At 35.0% G+C, this 17,001-nt stretch overlaps 1 protein-coding gene and 1 pseudogene across 1 annotated transcript in view; both read right to left on the bottom strand.

Moving 5' to 3' along the window:
• The window catches only part of LOC129077798 (vesicle-associated membrane protein 7-like), a 71,457-nt gene that overhangs the window by 16,630 nt on the left and 37,826 nt on the right, over positions 1–17,001 (bottom strand). Inside the window, exon 5 of the mRNA XM_054582355.1 lies at positions 12,059–12,217. Coding sequence (XP_054438330.1) covers positions 12,059–12,217 — 159 coding nt within the window. The remainder of the gene's footprint in view (positions 1–12,058; positions 12,218–17,001) is intronic.
• On the bottom strand, positions 3,757–4,773 carry LOC129077784 (pleiotropic regulator 1-like; annotated as a pseudogene).

Genomic DNA, 17,001 nt, shown 5'->3' with positions numbered 1-17,001 from the left:
TGTGGCTAGAACTTCCAATACAATGCTGAATAAAAATGGTGAAAGCAGACATTCTTTTCTTGTTCTTAAACTTAGGGGGAAAGCTGTTAGCTTTCACCCGTTGATTATGATGTTGTCTGTAAGTTTCTTGTATATGGCCTTTATTGTGTTGAGGTATGCTCCCTTTATTCCCACTTTGCGGAGTGTTTTTATCATAAATGGGTTCAGTACTTTTCAAATGCTTTTTTGGCATCTATTGATATGATCATGTGATTTTTGTCTTGCATTTTGTTTATGTGGTGTATTACATTTATTGACTTGTGAATATTTAACCATCCTTGCATCCCTGGGGTTAATTCTGCTTAATCATGCTGTATGATTTTTTTAATGTATGGCTGGATCTAGTTTGCCAATATTTTGTTGAGGATTTTAGCAACTTATGTTCATCAGCGATAGTAGCCTGTAGTTTTCTCTTTGTTGTGTCTTTACCTGGTTTTGGAATTAGGATAATAACTAGGCTCATAAAAACAGTTTGGGAGCCTTCCTTTTTCTTTAAATTTTAGGAATAGTTTGAGAAGGATAGGCGTTAGCTCTTCCCTAAATGTTTTGTAAAATTTGCCTGTGAAGCTGTCTGGTCCAGGGCTTTCATGTGCCAGGAGTTTTTTGATTACTGCTTCAATTTCAGTAGTAGTTATTGGTCTATTCAGGCTTTCTGCTTCTTCTTGATTCAGTTTTGGAAGATTATACGTTTCTAGAAATTTGTCCATTGCCCAGGTTGTCAGATTCCTTGGCACATAGTTGTTCATAGTAACTTCTTACAATCCTTTGTATTTCTGTAGTATCAGTTGTAATTTCTCTTCTTTCATTTTTGACTTTTTTTGTTGGGTCCTCTCCCTTTTTTTCTTGATGATATGGTTAAAGGCTTGTTGATTTTGTTTCTTTTCAAAGAACCAGCTCCTGGATTTATTGATCCTTTGAATTGTTTTTTAGTCTCTCTGTCATTTAATTCTGCTCTGATCTTGATTATTTGTTTCCTCCTACTTACTCTGGGCTTTGTTTTTTGTTTTTTTGTTTTTTTGTCCCTCTAGTTTGTAGATGTAGGGTTAGGTTGTTTGTTATTTTTTATGTAGGCCTGTATTGCTATGAATTTCTCTCTCAGGACTGCCTTTGCTGTGTCCCATAGGTTTTGGGCTGTTATGTATTCATTTTCATTTGTTTCCAGAAACTTTTTGATTTCTTTCTTGATCTCACTGTTAATCCATTCATTATTTAATTGCATGTTATTCAGTCTCCATGAATTTGACTGTTTTTGAATGTTTCCCTTTAGGCTGGTTTCTAGCTTTAGCACATTGTGATCTGAGAAGATGCTTGATATGATTTCAATGTTCTTGAGTTTGTTGAGAACAATTGGTTGGTTTGTAATAAGAAATGGAAAGGAATAGAGAGGATGCAAAACTGTGAACATTGAAAGATTGAATAAGTTGATAGTCTTTTGGTCCAAACAATATGAAATAAGATTGAAAAGGCCCTTTAATGACAAATGCCTGTTAAGACTCTGCCCTCCCTCAATAACTGTTGTTAGATTAATTGTTGGTTTTTTTTCTTTTTAATTCTAGAGCGAGGCGAAGGGAGGGAGAAAGAAAGGAAGAGAAACATTGACACGAGAGAAAAACATGATCAGTTGTCTCTTGCATGAGCTCTGACTGGGGACTGAACCTGCTACCCAGATGTGTGCCCTGACCAGGAATCAAACTTTGGTTTGCAAGATGGTGCCCAACCAACTGAGCCACACCAGTCAGGGCAGGATAGCTGTAATTTTAAAAAATGGAAAAGAAATGTTAGAGAGGATATGGAGAAACTGAAACCCTCTTACATTACTGATGGGAACATAAAATGGTTCACTAACTATGGAAAATAGTTTGGAAGAGTCTCAAAACTATTAAACATAAAATTATCACATGACCCAGTAATTCCATTCTTATTTGTATACACAAAAGAATTAAAAGAAGTATTCAGACAAAAACTTGTACAAGAACATTTATAACAGCATTATCCACAGTGGCCAAAAGGCAGAAACAACCCTATGTTCATCAGCTGATTAATGGGCAAATAAATTGTGGGATATCCATATAATGAAATATTATTCAGCCATAAAAGGAATAAAGTACTGATACATGCAACAACATGGATGAACCTTGAAAACATGCTAAGAGAAAGAAGCCAGACACAAAAGATCACAGATTGTGTAATTCCATTTTTATGAATTATACAAGTAGAGACAGAAGAGACAGAACAGAATCCATAGAGGCAGAAAGCAGATAATTATTTCCTGGGCCTAAGGAGTAATTGCTTAATGGGTATGAAGTTTGTTTTGGGGATGATGAAACATTCTGAAATTAGGTAGAGGTTACAGTTGTACAACATTGTGAATGTACTGAATGCCACTGAATTGAAATCTTAAAATTGTTAATTTTATGTTATGTGAACTCTTCCTCAATTTAAAGAAAAGATTCCTCCCTGAGATAGAGGTCAGATTAAGAGGTTAAGCTTCCTATCCAAGCCTAATGGCCCTAGGTAGTGCCTTTAAATTGAAAGGGAGGCATGAGGGCAAGGAAGCAAAGAAATATGTCTAGAATAGAACTTTACATGTAGTGACAAGCACTTGGAAATTATTAGAAACAAAGAGATCAGAAATCAACTAAAATTTAAATGGAACTATAAATGAAACGAAATCTGGTCTTTTGAAAAGACCAAAAAAAAAAAAGCTTGATTAAAAAGTTTTTTTTTTTAAATAAAGTACATTTTTATTTTTAATCTTTTAATTTTGTAAAAAGATTATATATTTGTTTATTTTTAGACAGAGGGGAAGGGAGGGAGAAAGATAGGGAGAGAAACATCAATGTGTATTTGCCTCTCACATGCCCACTGCTGGGGACCTGGCCCGCAACCCAAGCATGTGCCAGGACTGGGAATCGAACCTGCAACCCTTTAGTTTGCAGGCCAGCACTCAGTCCCCTGAGCCACATCAGCCAGGGCAGTCTATAGTTTTTATACATTGCTGAATTCAGTGTTTTGAGGCAACAATGATAAAACTACAACATAATGCAATGACAAATACAAATATTTAATGTGAAATTGATGTTAGCAGGTTAAAAATCATTATTTCAATGTAGAAAAGAGCATTTGATAAAATTCAACTCCTTTCATGATAAAATTTCTTAACAAATGAGGAACAGAAAGGAACTTTTATAACATGTTAATAGGTATATATCAAAATCTGAATATAAGTTTAATACTTAATTGGGAAGCATTAGAAATATTCATTTGCAATCAGGAAAAAGTAAGTACTTCAGATATCAATATTTCTATTGACTATTTTACTGGTGGTTCTACGTAATGTAGTAAGACAAGCAAAACAAAATTATATCTGCATAGGAATAGATTTTATTTTATTTTTTTAAGTTCAAAGAAAAAAGGTGGCTTTTAATAAAATTGACAAAATATTCTATCTTTAGCATAGTTATATTCAACAAACCTGCATGTGCTTGATTGATATCTGCATCTTCCTAGGATGTCAAATTATTTATTTTAGAAATAAAAACAGGGAGGGGGAGACAACAGATTTTATTGTAAAATATTAAGCAGTAATGATTCAAGCATGTGAGTTTCTGCTTTATAATCATAGCCAGAGCACAAAATGACTGGATATCCTCATCAACACCAAGCTCAACAAAAACAGAAACAAAAAGGAAAAAAAATCTTGAAGAGAATGCCACATTAAAATCTCTTTCTCTTGATAATTTCTGGCTTCCAACTAACTGGATGAGTTTCTTCTGTCACTGTATCATCCTCTCTGTAACTTTAACGGTTTTATCAGCTTCAGCCATTAGTAAGTGATTTTTCAGGCTGATAAAAATCACAAGCAAATATTCCTGATTCACTGACCAAAGACCCAGGCTGCACAGCGACATCAACTCTCTGGAAACTGTAGCCAGTTCTCGAGTCCCAAAGATGCATTGTGCCATTGTCAGCTCCAGATACAAGCACTCCATCAGAATTTACTGTCAATGTGTTTATAATAGCATTGCCACTAGAAATATTTTGAATGTGTTATGTTATCTGGAGAACCAGATGTAAATGTGTAGTGTTTTGGATGTAACACCACAGCCCTAACTGATATCTTGTGGTTTGTTAATGTGATTCTTGTTTTGCCAGCCAACAAATCCCATAATTGTATTGTACTGTCATGGCTTCCAGTAATAATTTGTGGTTCTGCAGCTTGACACCTCACTGTAGTAACTGTATTTGTATGTCTAGATAATGTGTGTACACTGGCTTTAGTTCTCACATCAAAAATCCATGCAGTTGAATATCGACTACATCTTACTAGCACATCAATTTTTGGGTACAGCTCCAAAGCATACACTGCACTTAGGTGTCCAAGATAGTGCCTTATAAACTTATATTCAAGATCCTAGCACTTGTCTTGTTTGTCTTCTCCATGGGAGAACAGGCATGGGCTCCTCAAGTTTACTATCATACCATGAACTATAATAATGTGCCCAGTTAATGACAGTTTTAATTTGCCACTAGCCAAGTCCCAGATCTTTATAGTTCTGACAGCAGATCCAGTAACAAACCACTGATTTCCAGGTTCCACAGCAATACATCGAACCCAGCCAAGATGCCCACTGATCGCCCGTAGGGTTTCCATGGTGGGTGCCATTGGGGTTTCGGCATTGTAGGGGCCTTTTTAGCCATCAGTGCAGAGTTCTTGGTATTTCCACCTTCCAAGTATAGGAAAGGATTTTAAAAATCCAGTCATTTATTCACATATATGATAGAATTTCTATGTGGAAATTGTAGAGAAACCAATAGATAAACAATATTGTCAGAAAAGAGTTAATCAATCAAGATTTGGGATACCAAATCGGTATGCAAAAATTGATCGTATTCCTATTAACCAAAACATTTTTTGAGAATGCTAGTTTAAATAATATCATTTACAATAGCAACAAGAATGGTAAGATATCAAGGAATTAATCTCACCAAAGGTGTATAAGACCTTTATGGGAAAAATTATAAGGCTATTAGAAGATTTTGAAGTAGACATAGAAAAATGAAGACACAGCATGTTCACAGTTTGGAAAACTATTTTGAAGATATAAATTCTCATTAATCACATTAATGTAATTACAATTAAGATCCCAACATTTTGTGTGTGTGTGTGTATAATTAGAAGCAAGCCTTGCCAATACAATTTTTCAAAAAGTAAAGAGTAGGTGAACTTGTACTACAATATATTAAAACTTCTTATAAGATATCAAGACTTATAAAACCAGAGTAACTACAATAATGATGTACTGGCCCAAGAATATAGAAATACACCACTATAATAGGATATATAAAAATCAAGAGCTGGATGGCTACATGCAAAAAATTGAAATTGGATCATCAGCTGACACCATACACAAAAATAAACTCAAGATGGATAAAAGACTTAAATATAAGTCACAACACCATCAAAGTCCTAGAGGAGAACATTGGCAGGAAACTCTCAGATATCCCACGCAGCAATTTTTTCACTGATATGTCTCCTAAAGCAAGGGACATAAAGCAAAGAATAAACAAATGGGACCTCATCAAAATAAGAAGCTTCTGCACGGCAAAAGAAAACATCAGCAAAATGAAAAGGGAGCCAACCCTATGGGAAAATATATTTGCTAATGATACATCAGATAGAGGTTTGATTTCCAAGATATATAAAGAACTCACATGACTTCACTCCAAAGTGACAAACGATCCAATCAAAAAATGGGCAAAGGACCTGGGCAGACGCTTTTCCAAGGAAGAGATACAGAGGGCCCAGAGACATTTGAAAGGATGCTCAGCATCACTAGCCATCAGAAAATGCAGATCAAAACCACCATGAGGTACCACCTCACACTGGTCAGAATGGCCATCATAAACAGATCCACAAACAATAGGTGCTGGCAAGGCTGTGGAGAAAAAGGAACCCTAGTACACTGTTGGTGGGAATGCAGGCTGGTGCAGCCATTGTGGAAGGCAATGTGGAATTTCCTCAAAAAGCTGAAAATGGAACTGCCTTTTGATCCTGTGATTCCCCTGCTGGGACTAAACCCTAAGAATCCCAAAATGCCAATTCAAAAGAACCTGTGCACCCCAGTGTTCACAGCAGCACAATTTACATTAGCCAAGTGTTGGAAGCAACCTAAATGCCCATCAGTAGATGACTGGATCAAAAAATTATGGTACATTTACACAATGGAATTCTACGCAGCAGAAAGAAAAAAAGAACTACTAAACTTCGCGACAGCATGGATGGAACTGGAGAGCATTATGCTAAGCGAAATAAGCCAGGGGGCGAAAGAGAAATACCATATGATCTCACCTATAAGTGGAACCTAACCAACAATACAAAGATGCAAGGAAAATAAGACCAGCAACACTGAAAGGAAAAGAAACCAACAGAGACAAGAGGGAAGGAGGGAGAGGTGGGCCGGGGAAAAGGAAGGGAAGGGGAAAGTCAAGGAACATATAGCAAGGACTCATGGGCAAATCCAAAGGGGAGGGATTGAGGGAGAGGGAGAGGGGAGGGGGCAAGGGAAAGTGGGGTGGGGAAGGCAGAGACAAATATATTTGAAAAAAATAAATTAAGAAAAAGAAAAAGAAAAAGAATGAAAACTTGTTACATATGAAAATATTGCATATGATAAGATTGGCATTACCAGCCCAAATGGGAAGGGTGAGGTATCCAATAAATGGTGTTTGGGCAACTGGTTATTTATATAGAAAATAAAATAAGATTCCTACCTTATATTCAAAAATAAAATTCCTGGTATTTTGAAGGTATATGTTTAAGAAGCAGAATTTAAAACTTTTAGGAGACAAAGAAGACAATATAAGTGCCTCTTTATAACCTGCAGAAGGGAAGGAGTCCTTAAAGAAGACACAGAAAGCATAAACCATGAAGGGCAAGGCTGATACATTTGCCCATATGAAAGCTCAAGATTTCTGTTTTAAAAAATATAACACATAAAGTAAAAAGTCAAACTACATACTGGGAGAACATATTTACACTTTATACAACTAAGTATTAGAATGAAGATTTGAATACTCATTCTTTATCCTAATGGTTATAAATTAGTATTTCATATATATCCTACAAATTATTTAAGAAGATAAAGATAGCATTAGAAAAATGGGCAAAAGATATTGACATGCAATTTATAGAAGAAACTAATAGTTAAACATAAAAATTGCTCACTTATTTAAAATTAGGGAAATACAAATTAAGAAAATTTTCCCCCACCAGATTGTTAAAATTTATAATCTCATAATCCTAAGTATTGAAAATAATGTGGAGCAAGAGGAGCTCCAATATACTATTGATGAAAGTACAAACTGGCACAACACTTGGGAAGGTAATTGTGAAATATTTGGTTAATTTAAAGATGCATGTATATTTTTTTATTTTTTATTTTTAATTTATTTACTTTTTAAATACATTTGTCTCTGCCTCCCCCCCCACCTCTTTCCCTTGCCCCCTCCCTCCTTCCCTCCCTCAGCTCTTCCCCTTTGGTTTTGTCCATGAGTCCTTGCTATATGTTCCTTGACTTTCCCCTTCCCTTCCCTTTCCCTGCCCGTCCTCCCTCCTTCCCTCTTGTCTCTGTTGATTTCTTTTCCTTTCAGTGTTGCTGGTCATATTTTCCTTGCAAAAGATGCATATATTTTAAGATTCAGCAATTCCATTTCTATGTGTACAGTGAGGGTTCCTAAATGAGACCAAGTACCCTCACAGGGTTTGCATAAGATGACCCATTGGAGAGCAGGAACATAATACTAGTACCTCTTTTTGTTTACTTTAATCTAAAAAATAAGAAGGAAATAAAAATGTATTCTTGTTTAATGTGGATAGGCAATGACTCCTTCTCTAGGTGTATACATAAGATGGTATATTGGTGTTTGGAGGATAGAGAGATAAAGAGTTGAACACTGCATCCTCTGTTCTTTTCCTTGTAGTGTATTGCAATTCCTGCAATTTACATGCATCTGAGTAAGTGAGCTTATGGGTAATATTTGGCTTTCATTAAACTAAACAATAAAGATGTGGCTTAAAAATTATACAAATAAGGCAAACACAAACAACAAGAAAATGGCCAAGAGGATCTATCTCTGCTTCTAGTTTGAGTATTCTGTCATATTTAGAGATTAAAAAAATAGTTATTTGTAATCAGATTTGACTTTTAATCACATTGCTATCATTATACTACATTATTAACATTTCTTAATCACAAAGTTTTAATTTACTTAAGAAAAATGATTTAATATTTAATCTTTATATCATTCTTTTAATTTCTATTTTGTGTATGTTTAATAATATATAACATTATATAGATTATATAATTTATATATATTTAATGCATTCTCATAAATATTTTATGAATAAGTATGCATGATCAAAAAATCCTAGAGACTACTGTCTTAGAAACATTTTTGCAAAAGTTTACTAAGAGACATCTACAAGGGTGTTCAATTCAGTGCAGTACATAATAAAGAAAAGTTGTAATCTACACTCATGTTTATTAAAAGGAAAAAGAATAAGTACATTGTGTTTTTTTTAAATAGTAATGATATGCTGTCAGAAGTTAAATTGATAAACTAGAGCTAAGTGTATCAAAATGAATATATTTCAAGAACATGATGTTGGACTAAAAACTCAGCTTGCAGAAGGATATGTGCATTAATTATAATACCATAAAGTTAAAAATACAAACCAATAAAATAGATACATACATAGTGGAGGAATAAAAACATGTATACAGATGATCCATGCCAAAGTCATGCTAGTGGTTCATCTAGTGAATGGGGAATGGGCTTGGGAAAGGTGCACAGGGGACTTTAATTATATTTATACATTTATTTATTTAAAAAACAGAGACCAAATGAAATGTGGCAAAATATTAAGACTAGATAAGGCAGGAGGGTGATTATAAGTATAGTAGATATATTATTAAACATTTTTCATATGCTTTGAATAAATATTTCATAACGAAACAGTTTAATTTTCTCAGAATTCCTAACTATAGTGTTTGAGACACAGTATTTAAATATCATGCATGATTTCTAATATAACAGAATGAGGTAATATTGATTATGGAATTTTATGACTGCAATTTCAAAATGCTATGTAAGAAGGTAGATACCATCAGTTCTCCATTGTTTGGCTGTTATGCTTTATCTGTTATGACACTTAACATATACTTATTATTGGACCTAGGTTTATACAAATCTGTCTCCTGTAGTACATCAAACTGTGGCAAGTAACTTATTTTATTCTTTTATTCCTGAAAACGACCAGTATAGTATCTTGTACATAATAGGCCCCAAAGAACGTTTATTGATGAATATTGAATGAATCTAAATGGCTTGGGCAGTATTACCTGAACTCTTGTGTTGTAACTCTCATGCACTGCAACTGCAATTCTAGATAATGGTTTACTTTATTAATTCTTCTCTGTAGATTATATAAACTATGTGATCTTATCTTTTTCCTGCTATAAAAATAATATAGAGGGGTGCTTTGTTCAAATAAATAGTATTTAATTTCACTAATATTGAGTGCTTGTGTCCTGGAGTTGTGGCTATAATATTTATCATTACACTCTTAGTGCCTAATAAAGAACCTGGCAGACAGTAGATCTTTAACAGGTATTTATTGAATGAACCAATAAATACTGTAAAAGGTACAGAATGGCAGCGATGAGAAATTGATAAACACAGCCTAGGCAATGAGTGAGATGACCCTTGATTTGGGTTTTAATGAATGAGTAGAAATTTAATGAATGAGTAGAAAGGAAAAAGAAAGGGAACAGTATGTGCAAAGGTGTGAAATATTTTGGGAAACTACAAATAGTTTGGCATTTTTTGAGATTTATAAACTGCAAGGTTGTGACCTCTGGGTGATATGACTGGCATTACAATCAGAAGGTCTTTATGTTAGGGAGGTTGAATACTCCTCTATACGGACAAATGTGCACCACAGGAGCGTTTCAGGAAAGCTAGATAATGCTCATACTTGTATTAAGAATATATTCTAGTGTTAGTGTGGAGGATGGCTAGAATGAAGTAGAACTAACAATAGAGAGAACAATGAAATCTGGGGATTACCATAGTCAGACAAGTGATAATGTATCTTGGAATTAGAGAGAGAATGGTATTGTGATGGGCAGAAGGTGGATCTAAAAGAGCAACCCTTGGTGGGCTGCTCAATTGGTGAGAGCATTGTCCTAATATGCCAAGGTTTTGCATAGTCAAGCTCATACAAGAATCAACCAATGAATGCATAAATAAGTGGAACAACAAATTAATGTTTCTGTCTCTCTCTCTCTCTCCCCCTTCCCCTCTCTAAAATTAAAAAAAGAGAGTTATCCATTCCATGGAATACTATTCAGCAAAGAAAAGGAATAAAGTATTAACATAGACAACAACATGAATTAATTTCAAAAACATTTTACTAAGAAGTCATAACACAGAAGACTATGTATTATATGATTCTATTCATATAAAGTTCTAGAAAAGGCAACACCATAGTGGCAGAAAACAAATCAGTGGTTGTCTGGGGTCAGGAGTAGTGGAAGAGTCAACTGCAAAGGACATCAGGAAAATTTTAAGATAAAGAGCTATTTTATGACTTGATTGTGGTTACCAATTGCATGCAATTAATCAAATTCCTCACTTAAAGGTGAATATTATTATATTTAAATAATACCTTAATACTGTTTTTTGTTATTTTAAATTTTCCATTACAGTTGACATTCAGTATTATATTAGTTTAAGGTGTGCAGCATAGCAGCTAGACATTTATATACTTTGTGTAGTGATCACCCTGATAAGTTTTGTACCTACCTGACACCATACATAGTTATTACAGTGTCATTGACCATATTCCCTATGCAATACTTTACATCCCTATGATTAGTTTGTAACTGCCAATTTTTACATCTTAATCCTTTAATAAGTTGTTTTAAAATTGAAAAAATGAGGCTAAGAACAGATATTTAGGAGGTAAAATCAATACAACTTGATGGGTAAAAGGTATGTGCATACTTTGCTTTACATCATGGCTCTGCTCTAGAAAAGACCTGTAAAAATAACATTTAGAATACTCTAAGAACGATTCAACACTTAATGATTATTTTAAAACTATATTCTAAAAGAGAATTTTGAACACATATGAAAGAAAGGTGACAGAATGGTATAATGAATCCCAATACACTCAACATCCAGTTATAACAATGATCAGTTTATGGCCAAATTTGTTTCATTCATACCCAGTCCTTCTCCCACACTCCTGAACTATTCTGAAGCAAATCTCAGATGTTACATAATTTCATTCATAAATATTAGTATGTGTCTCTAATAAGTAATGACTCTTAAAATCATAACCATGTTACAATTATCACACCTAAAAGTTAGTATTTCTTAATGTCATCTAATATTCAACCAGAGTTCAAATATCTAGCTGTCTCATGAAGTTGTAAATTTTAATTGTAGTTTGTTTGAATCAAAATCCAGATAAAGATCACACATTGTAAGTGTCATACCTTGTAAGTCAATTTTTTGGTAAGTTCTCCCTCTCTTTCTTTTTTCCCTTGCAATTTATTTGTTGACTAAACTGTGTGTTTATTTCTTTTTTTTTTTAATGCTCACCTGAGGATATTGGTTTTAGAGATGGAGGAGGGGAGAGAGAGAGAAACATCAATGTGAGAATCACTGATGTGCTGTCTCCCATATGCACCCCGACAGGGCATCTAACCTGCAACCCAGGCATGTGCCCTGACTAGGAATCGAACTGGCGACCTTTTGCTTTGCAGACTGACTCCCAAACAACTGAGCGACATGGGTCAGGGCTCCAATAATTTCTTGATAAAGCCATAATATGTCAATAGTGTTATCTCACAGAATCCATGCTTTAGGTAATTTGTCTCAAGGGTATTAACCTTATTATTTAGAATAGATTAATGTTTGGAGATCAAGATGGGTGTGCATCACTTACAGTTGTTTGCAGATCATCTGTTCTGTCAGTGAAGATTTTCAATTTTTCTTCACTTTCCAATAGTTTATCAATATTTTGGGTCATAACAATTTTTACATCAGTTACTTGACTCCTCAGTGTGGATATTGAGCTGTCATCTTGATTTTTATTGTATTTCATCTATATAGAAGTGAAATATAATACAAATATTATTTTCTATAAATAAAATCTATTATAATATATTGTACAAAATATAATATAAGTGTCAAAGTCATATCTCAGTATGGTGGTTATCAGAGGGAAGGGGATTGGGGGAACAGTAAAGGATAGAGGGGGTCAAACATATGGTGATGGAAGATGTGACTTTGGGTGTTGGATACACAATGCTATACACAGATGATGTATGATAGAATTGTACACTCAAAACCTATATAATCTTATTAACCAATGTCATCCCAATAAATTTAATTAAAAATAAATAAAAAGCAGGTGAAAAAAGGCATATCTATTTCACTTGCATGTCAGTATAAGGAATCAACTAAGCCTCACACTGTCCCAACTTAATCTTGCAAAAAAAAAAGGGGGTGGGTGGGGGAGGAATATATTGATATATTCAATCAGCATCAGAATTGCTTTTTTTAATTTAAATTGTTTGTTCATTTATTTATTTAGATCTTCTTCCCCTGCAAAGAGCAGTGTTAGGTTCACAGTAAAACTGAGTGGAAAATACAGAGTTCCCACACACCTGTTTATCCCTGGCACACATAGCCTCCCTATCAACGTTCTGTACTAGAGGGGCACATACATTACAATGGATGACCTTACATTGACCTATCATTATCACCCAAAGTCCATAGTTTACATTAGTGTTCACTGTTGGTACTGTACATTCAATAGGTTTGGACAAAGGTATAATGACAGGTACTCACCATTACAGTATCATGCAGAGCAATTAAATCCTGTGCTCTACTTATTCACGCCTTCCTTCTCCCTAAGCACTTGCTACAATTGGTCTTTTTACTGTCTACATAGTTTTACATTTTCCAGTATGTCATATAGTTGAAATCACATAGAATGTGGCCTTTTCAGATTGTCTTCTTTCACTTATAATATGCACTTAAGGTTCTGCCATGTCTTTTTATGGCTTGATAGCTCAGTTTCTTTTAGTGCTGAATAATAGTCTATTGTTTGGATGTACCACCGTTTATCAACTCACCTGTGAAAAAATATCTTTTTTTTCCTTATTTATTTATTTATTTTTAAATACATTTGTCTCTGCCTCCCCCCCCACCACTTTCCCTTGCCCCCTCCCACCTTCCCTCCCTCAGCTCTTCCCCTTTGGTTTTGTCCATGAGTCCTTGCTATATGTTCCTTGACTTTCCCCTTCCCTTCCCTTTCCCTGCTCGCCCCTCCCTCCTTCCCTCTTGTCTCTGTTGATTTCTTTTCCTTTCAGTGTTGCTGGTCATATTTTCCTTGCATCTTTGCATTGTTGGTTAGGTTCCGCTTATAGGTGAGATCATATGGTATTTCTCTTTCGCCCCCTGGCTTATTTCGCTTAGCATGATGCTCTCCAGTTCCATCCATGCTGTCGCGAAGTTTAGTACTTCTTTTTTCCTTTCTGCTGCGTAGTATTCCATTGTGTATATGTACTGTGATTTTTTGATCCAATCATCTACTGATGGACACTTAGGTTGCTTCCAACACTTGGCTATTGTAAATTGTGCTGCTATGAACATTGGGGTGCATAGGTTCTTTTGTATGGGCATTTTGGTGTTCTTAGGGTATAGTCCCAGCAGGGGAATCACTGGATCAAAAGGCAGTTCCATTTTCAGCTTTTTGAGGAAATTCCACACTGCTTTCCATAGTGGCTGCACCAGTCTGCATTCCCACCAACAGTGGACTAGGGTTCCCTTTTGTCCACAGCCTCGCCAGCACCTGTTGTTTGTGGATCTGTTTATGATGGCCATTCTGACCGGTGTGAGGTGGTACCTCATGGTGGTTTTGATCTGCATTTCTCTGACGGCTAGTGATGCCGAGCATCCTTTCATATGCCTCTGGGCCCTCTGTATCTCTTCCTTGGAAAAGCGTCTGCCCAGGTCCTTTGCCCATTTTTTGATTGGACCGTTAGTCTTCTTGGAGTGGAGTCGAGTGAGTTCTTTATGTATCTTGGAGATAAAACCTCTATCTGATGTATCATTAGCGAATATATTTTCCCATAGGGTTGGCTCCCTTTTCATTTTGCTGATGTTTTCTTTTGCCGTGCAGAAGCTTCTTATTTTGATGAGGTCCCACTTGTTTATTCTTTCCTTTATGTCCCTTGCTTTAGGAGACATATCAGTGAAAAAATTGCTGCGTGGGATATCTGAGAGTTTCCTGCCAAAGTTCTCCTCTAGGACTTTGATGGTGTTGTGACTTATATTTAAGTCTTTTATCCATCTTGAGTTTATTTTTGTGTATGGTGTCACCTGATGATCCCATTTCAATGTTTTGCATGTAGCCGTCCAGCTCTCCCAACACCATTTGTTGAAGAGGCAATTATGGCTCCATTTTATGCTTCTGCCCCCTTTGTCAAATATTAGATGCCCATAGAGACCTGGGCTTATTTCTGAGCTTTCTATTCTGTTCCACTGGTCTATGGGTCTGTTCTTGTGCCAGTACCAAATTGTTTTGAGTATAGTGGCTTTGTAGTAGAGTTTGATGTCCGGTATTGTGATCCCTCCTACTTTGTGTTTCTTATTCAAAATTGCTGCGGCTATTCGGGGTCATTTATGGTTCCATATAAATTTTTGAAATGTCTGTTCTATTTCTGTGAAATACGTCATTGGTATCTTAATAGGGATTGCGTTGAATCTATAAATTGCTTTGGGTAGTATGGACATTTTGATGATATTAATTCTTCCAATCCATGAGCATGGTATATGCTTCCATTTATTTGTGTCTTCCTTAATTTCTTTTTTCAATGTTGTATAGTTTTCTGCGCACAGGTCTTTTACATCTTTGGTTAAATTTAATCCTAGGTAATTTATTTTCCTTCTTGCTATATTGAATGGTATTTTGAAAAAATATCTTGGAGCTTCCATGTTTTGGCAATTATGAATAAAGCCGCCGTAACTTCCATATGCAGGTTTTTGTGTGGACAAAAGTTTTCAGTTCCTTTGGCTAAATGCCAAGGAGTGTGTTTGCTGGATTATATGGGGAGAGTATGTTTAGTTTTGTAAAGAACTGTGAGATTGTTTTCCAAAGTGGCTGTACCATTTTGTATTCCCACCAGCAGTGAGTAAGTGTTAGTATTGCTCCACATCCCTGTCAGCCTTTGGTGTATTTTGAATTTTGGCCATTATAATAGGTGTGTGATGGTATATCATTGTTGCTTTAATTTGCAATTCCCTAATGACATATGATGTTGAGTATCTTTTCATATGTTTATTTGCCATCTGTATATCTTCTTTGGTGAAGTATCTGTTCAGGTCTCTGACCCATATTTTAATCAGGTTGTTTATTTTCATGTTGTTGAGTTTTAAAAGTTCTTTCTATATTGAGGAAGACAATCCTGTATCAGATTTTTCTTTTGCAAATATTTTCTCCCAGTATGTGGCTTGTCTTCTCATTTTCTTTACAGTTTTTTGATCCAATCTTACAATCCCTGTTTTTTAATTGGTAAATTTAGACCATTAACTTTTAAAGTGATTATTGATATAGGTGTTTGTTTTTTGTTACTGTTTTCTATTCATTGTTTTAGTTTTTTGTTCCCATTTTTATCTTCTACTCTATTAACAAAAATGATCTCAAATCATTATAATAAAAATTAATAAAAAATATTGCAGTGCAATATTAAAAAAAGAAACTGCAGCCCTGGCTGGTGTGGCTCAAAGGATTGAGTGCTGGCCTGTGAACCAAAGGGTCGCTGGTTTGATTCCCAGGTCAGGGCACATGCCTGGGTTGCAGGCTAGGTCATCAGCAGGGGGCACACGAGAGGCAACCACACATTGATGTTTCTGTCTGTCTCTTTCTCCCTCCCTTCCCCTCTGTCTAAAAGGAAATAAAATATTTTGTTTTAAAAAAGGAAATAAAATATTTTGTTTTAAAAAAGGAAGCTGCAGCTGCAAAAACAGTATTAAATAATAACTCATTGAACATTTAGTATGTGTCAGACATGTTTTAAGCACTTCATACATATTAGCTCATTTAATTCCCAAACCACCATATAAAGGAATACTCTAATCACCTTTTGTTTTATAAATATGAAAACTGATACTGAGAGTGGTTAATAAGTTGCTAAATGTTACACAGCTAGAGGCAAAACAAGGATTCAGACTTAAAGAGCTTCAGAGATTGTTATATCTGTAACTCTATATCTATCTATCTATCTATCTATCTATCTATCTATCTATCATCTATCTATCTATCTTTAAATAATTCTGAGAGGTTACCCACAAAACTGTTAAGAGTGCTCACACCACAGGGGTTTTGATTAAAATTGTAGGAGATACTTATATTTCACCTTATGTACTTTTGTATTATCTCACTTTATTAATGAGCATTACTTTTAAAACAAAAAATGATATTAAAACCCCCTGCTCTTTGGTAAGTGATCTAATTGACTTTAAACAGAACTCTGACCTTGGTCCCTGCACCATGCAACTTACAAATAATGTTCTGTGAGGAGTTCATGAGATGGATGTTGAAAAAAAGGGCTTGCTGGATGAATTGCAGTGTCTCCCCAAAAGGTATGTTCAAGCCCTAATTCTGGATGCTTGTGAATGTGACCTTATTTGGAAATAAGGATTTTGCACATATAATCAAGTTAAGATAACATGGTTAGTCTTTGATTTTTCTTTTTGTTCCTTTTCACTTCTTTTTAAAATGCTTCATCTTTTTTAATCTAAGAGAACCCTCTAAGTTTTGTTAAGATAATATATTCATGGTCCATTTAATATATATTTTTAAATCTCTCTCAAAACTAC

The sequence above is a fragment of the Pteronotus mesoamericanus genome, unplaced genomic scaffold (assembly GCF_021234165.1).
Source record: "Pteronotus mesoamericanus isolate MK-2021 breed Mesoamerican mustached bat unplaced genomic scaffold, CSHL_Meso_final contig_69, whole genome shotgun sequence".
Classification (NCBI taxonomy): domain Eukaryota; kingdom Metazoa; phylum Chordata; class Mammalia; order Chiroptera; family Mormoopidae; genus Pteronotus; species Pteronotus mesoamericanus.
The sequence above is the reverse complement of the archived record's forward strand: the minus strand, read 5'-3'. Positions and strand labels throughout refer to the sequence as shown.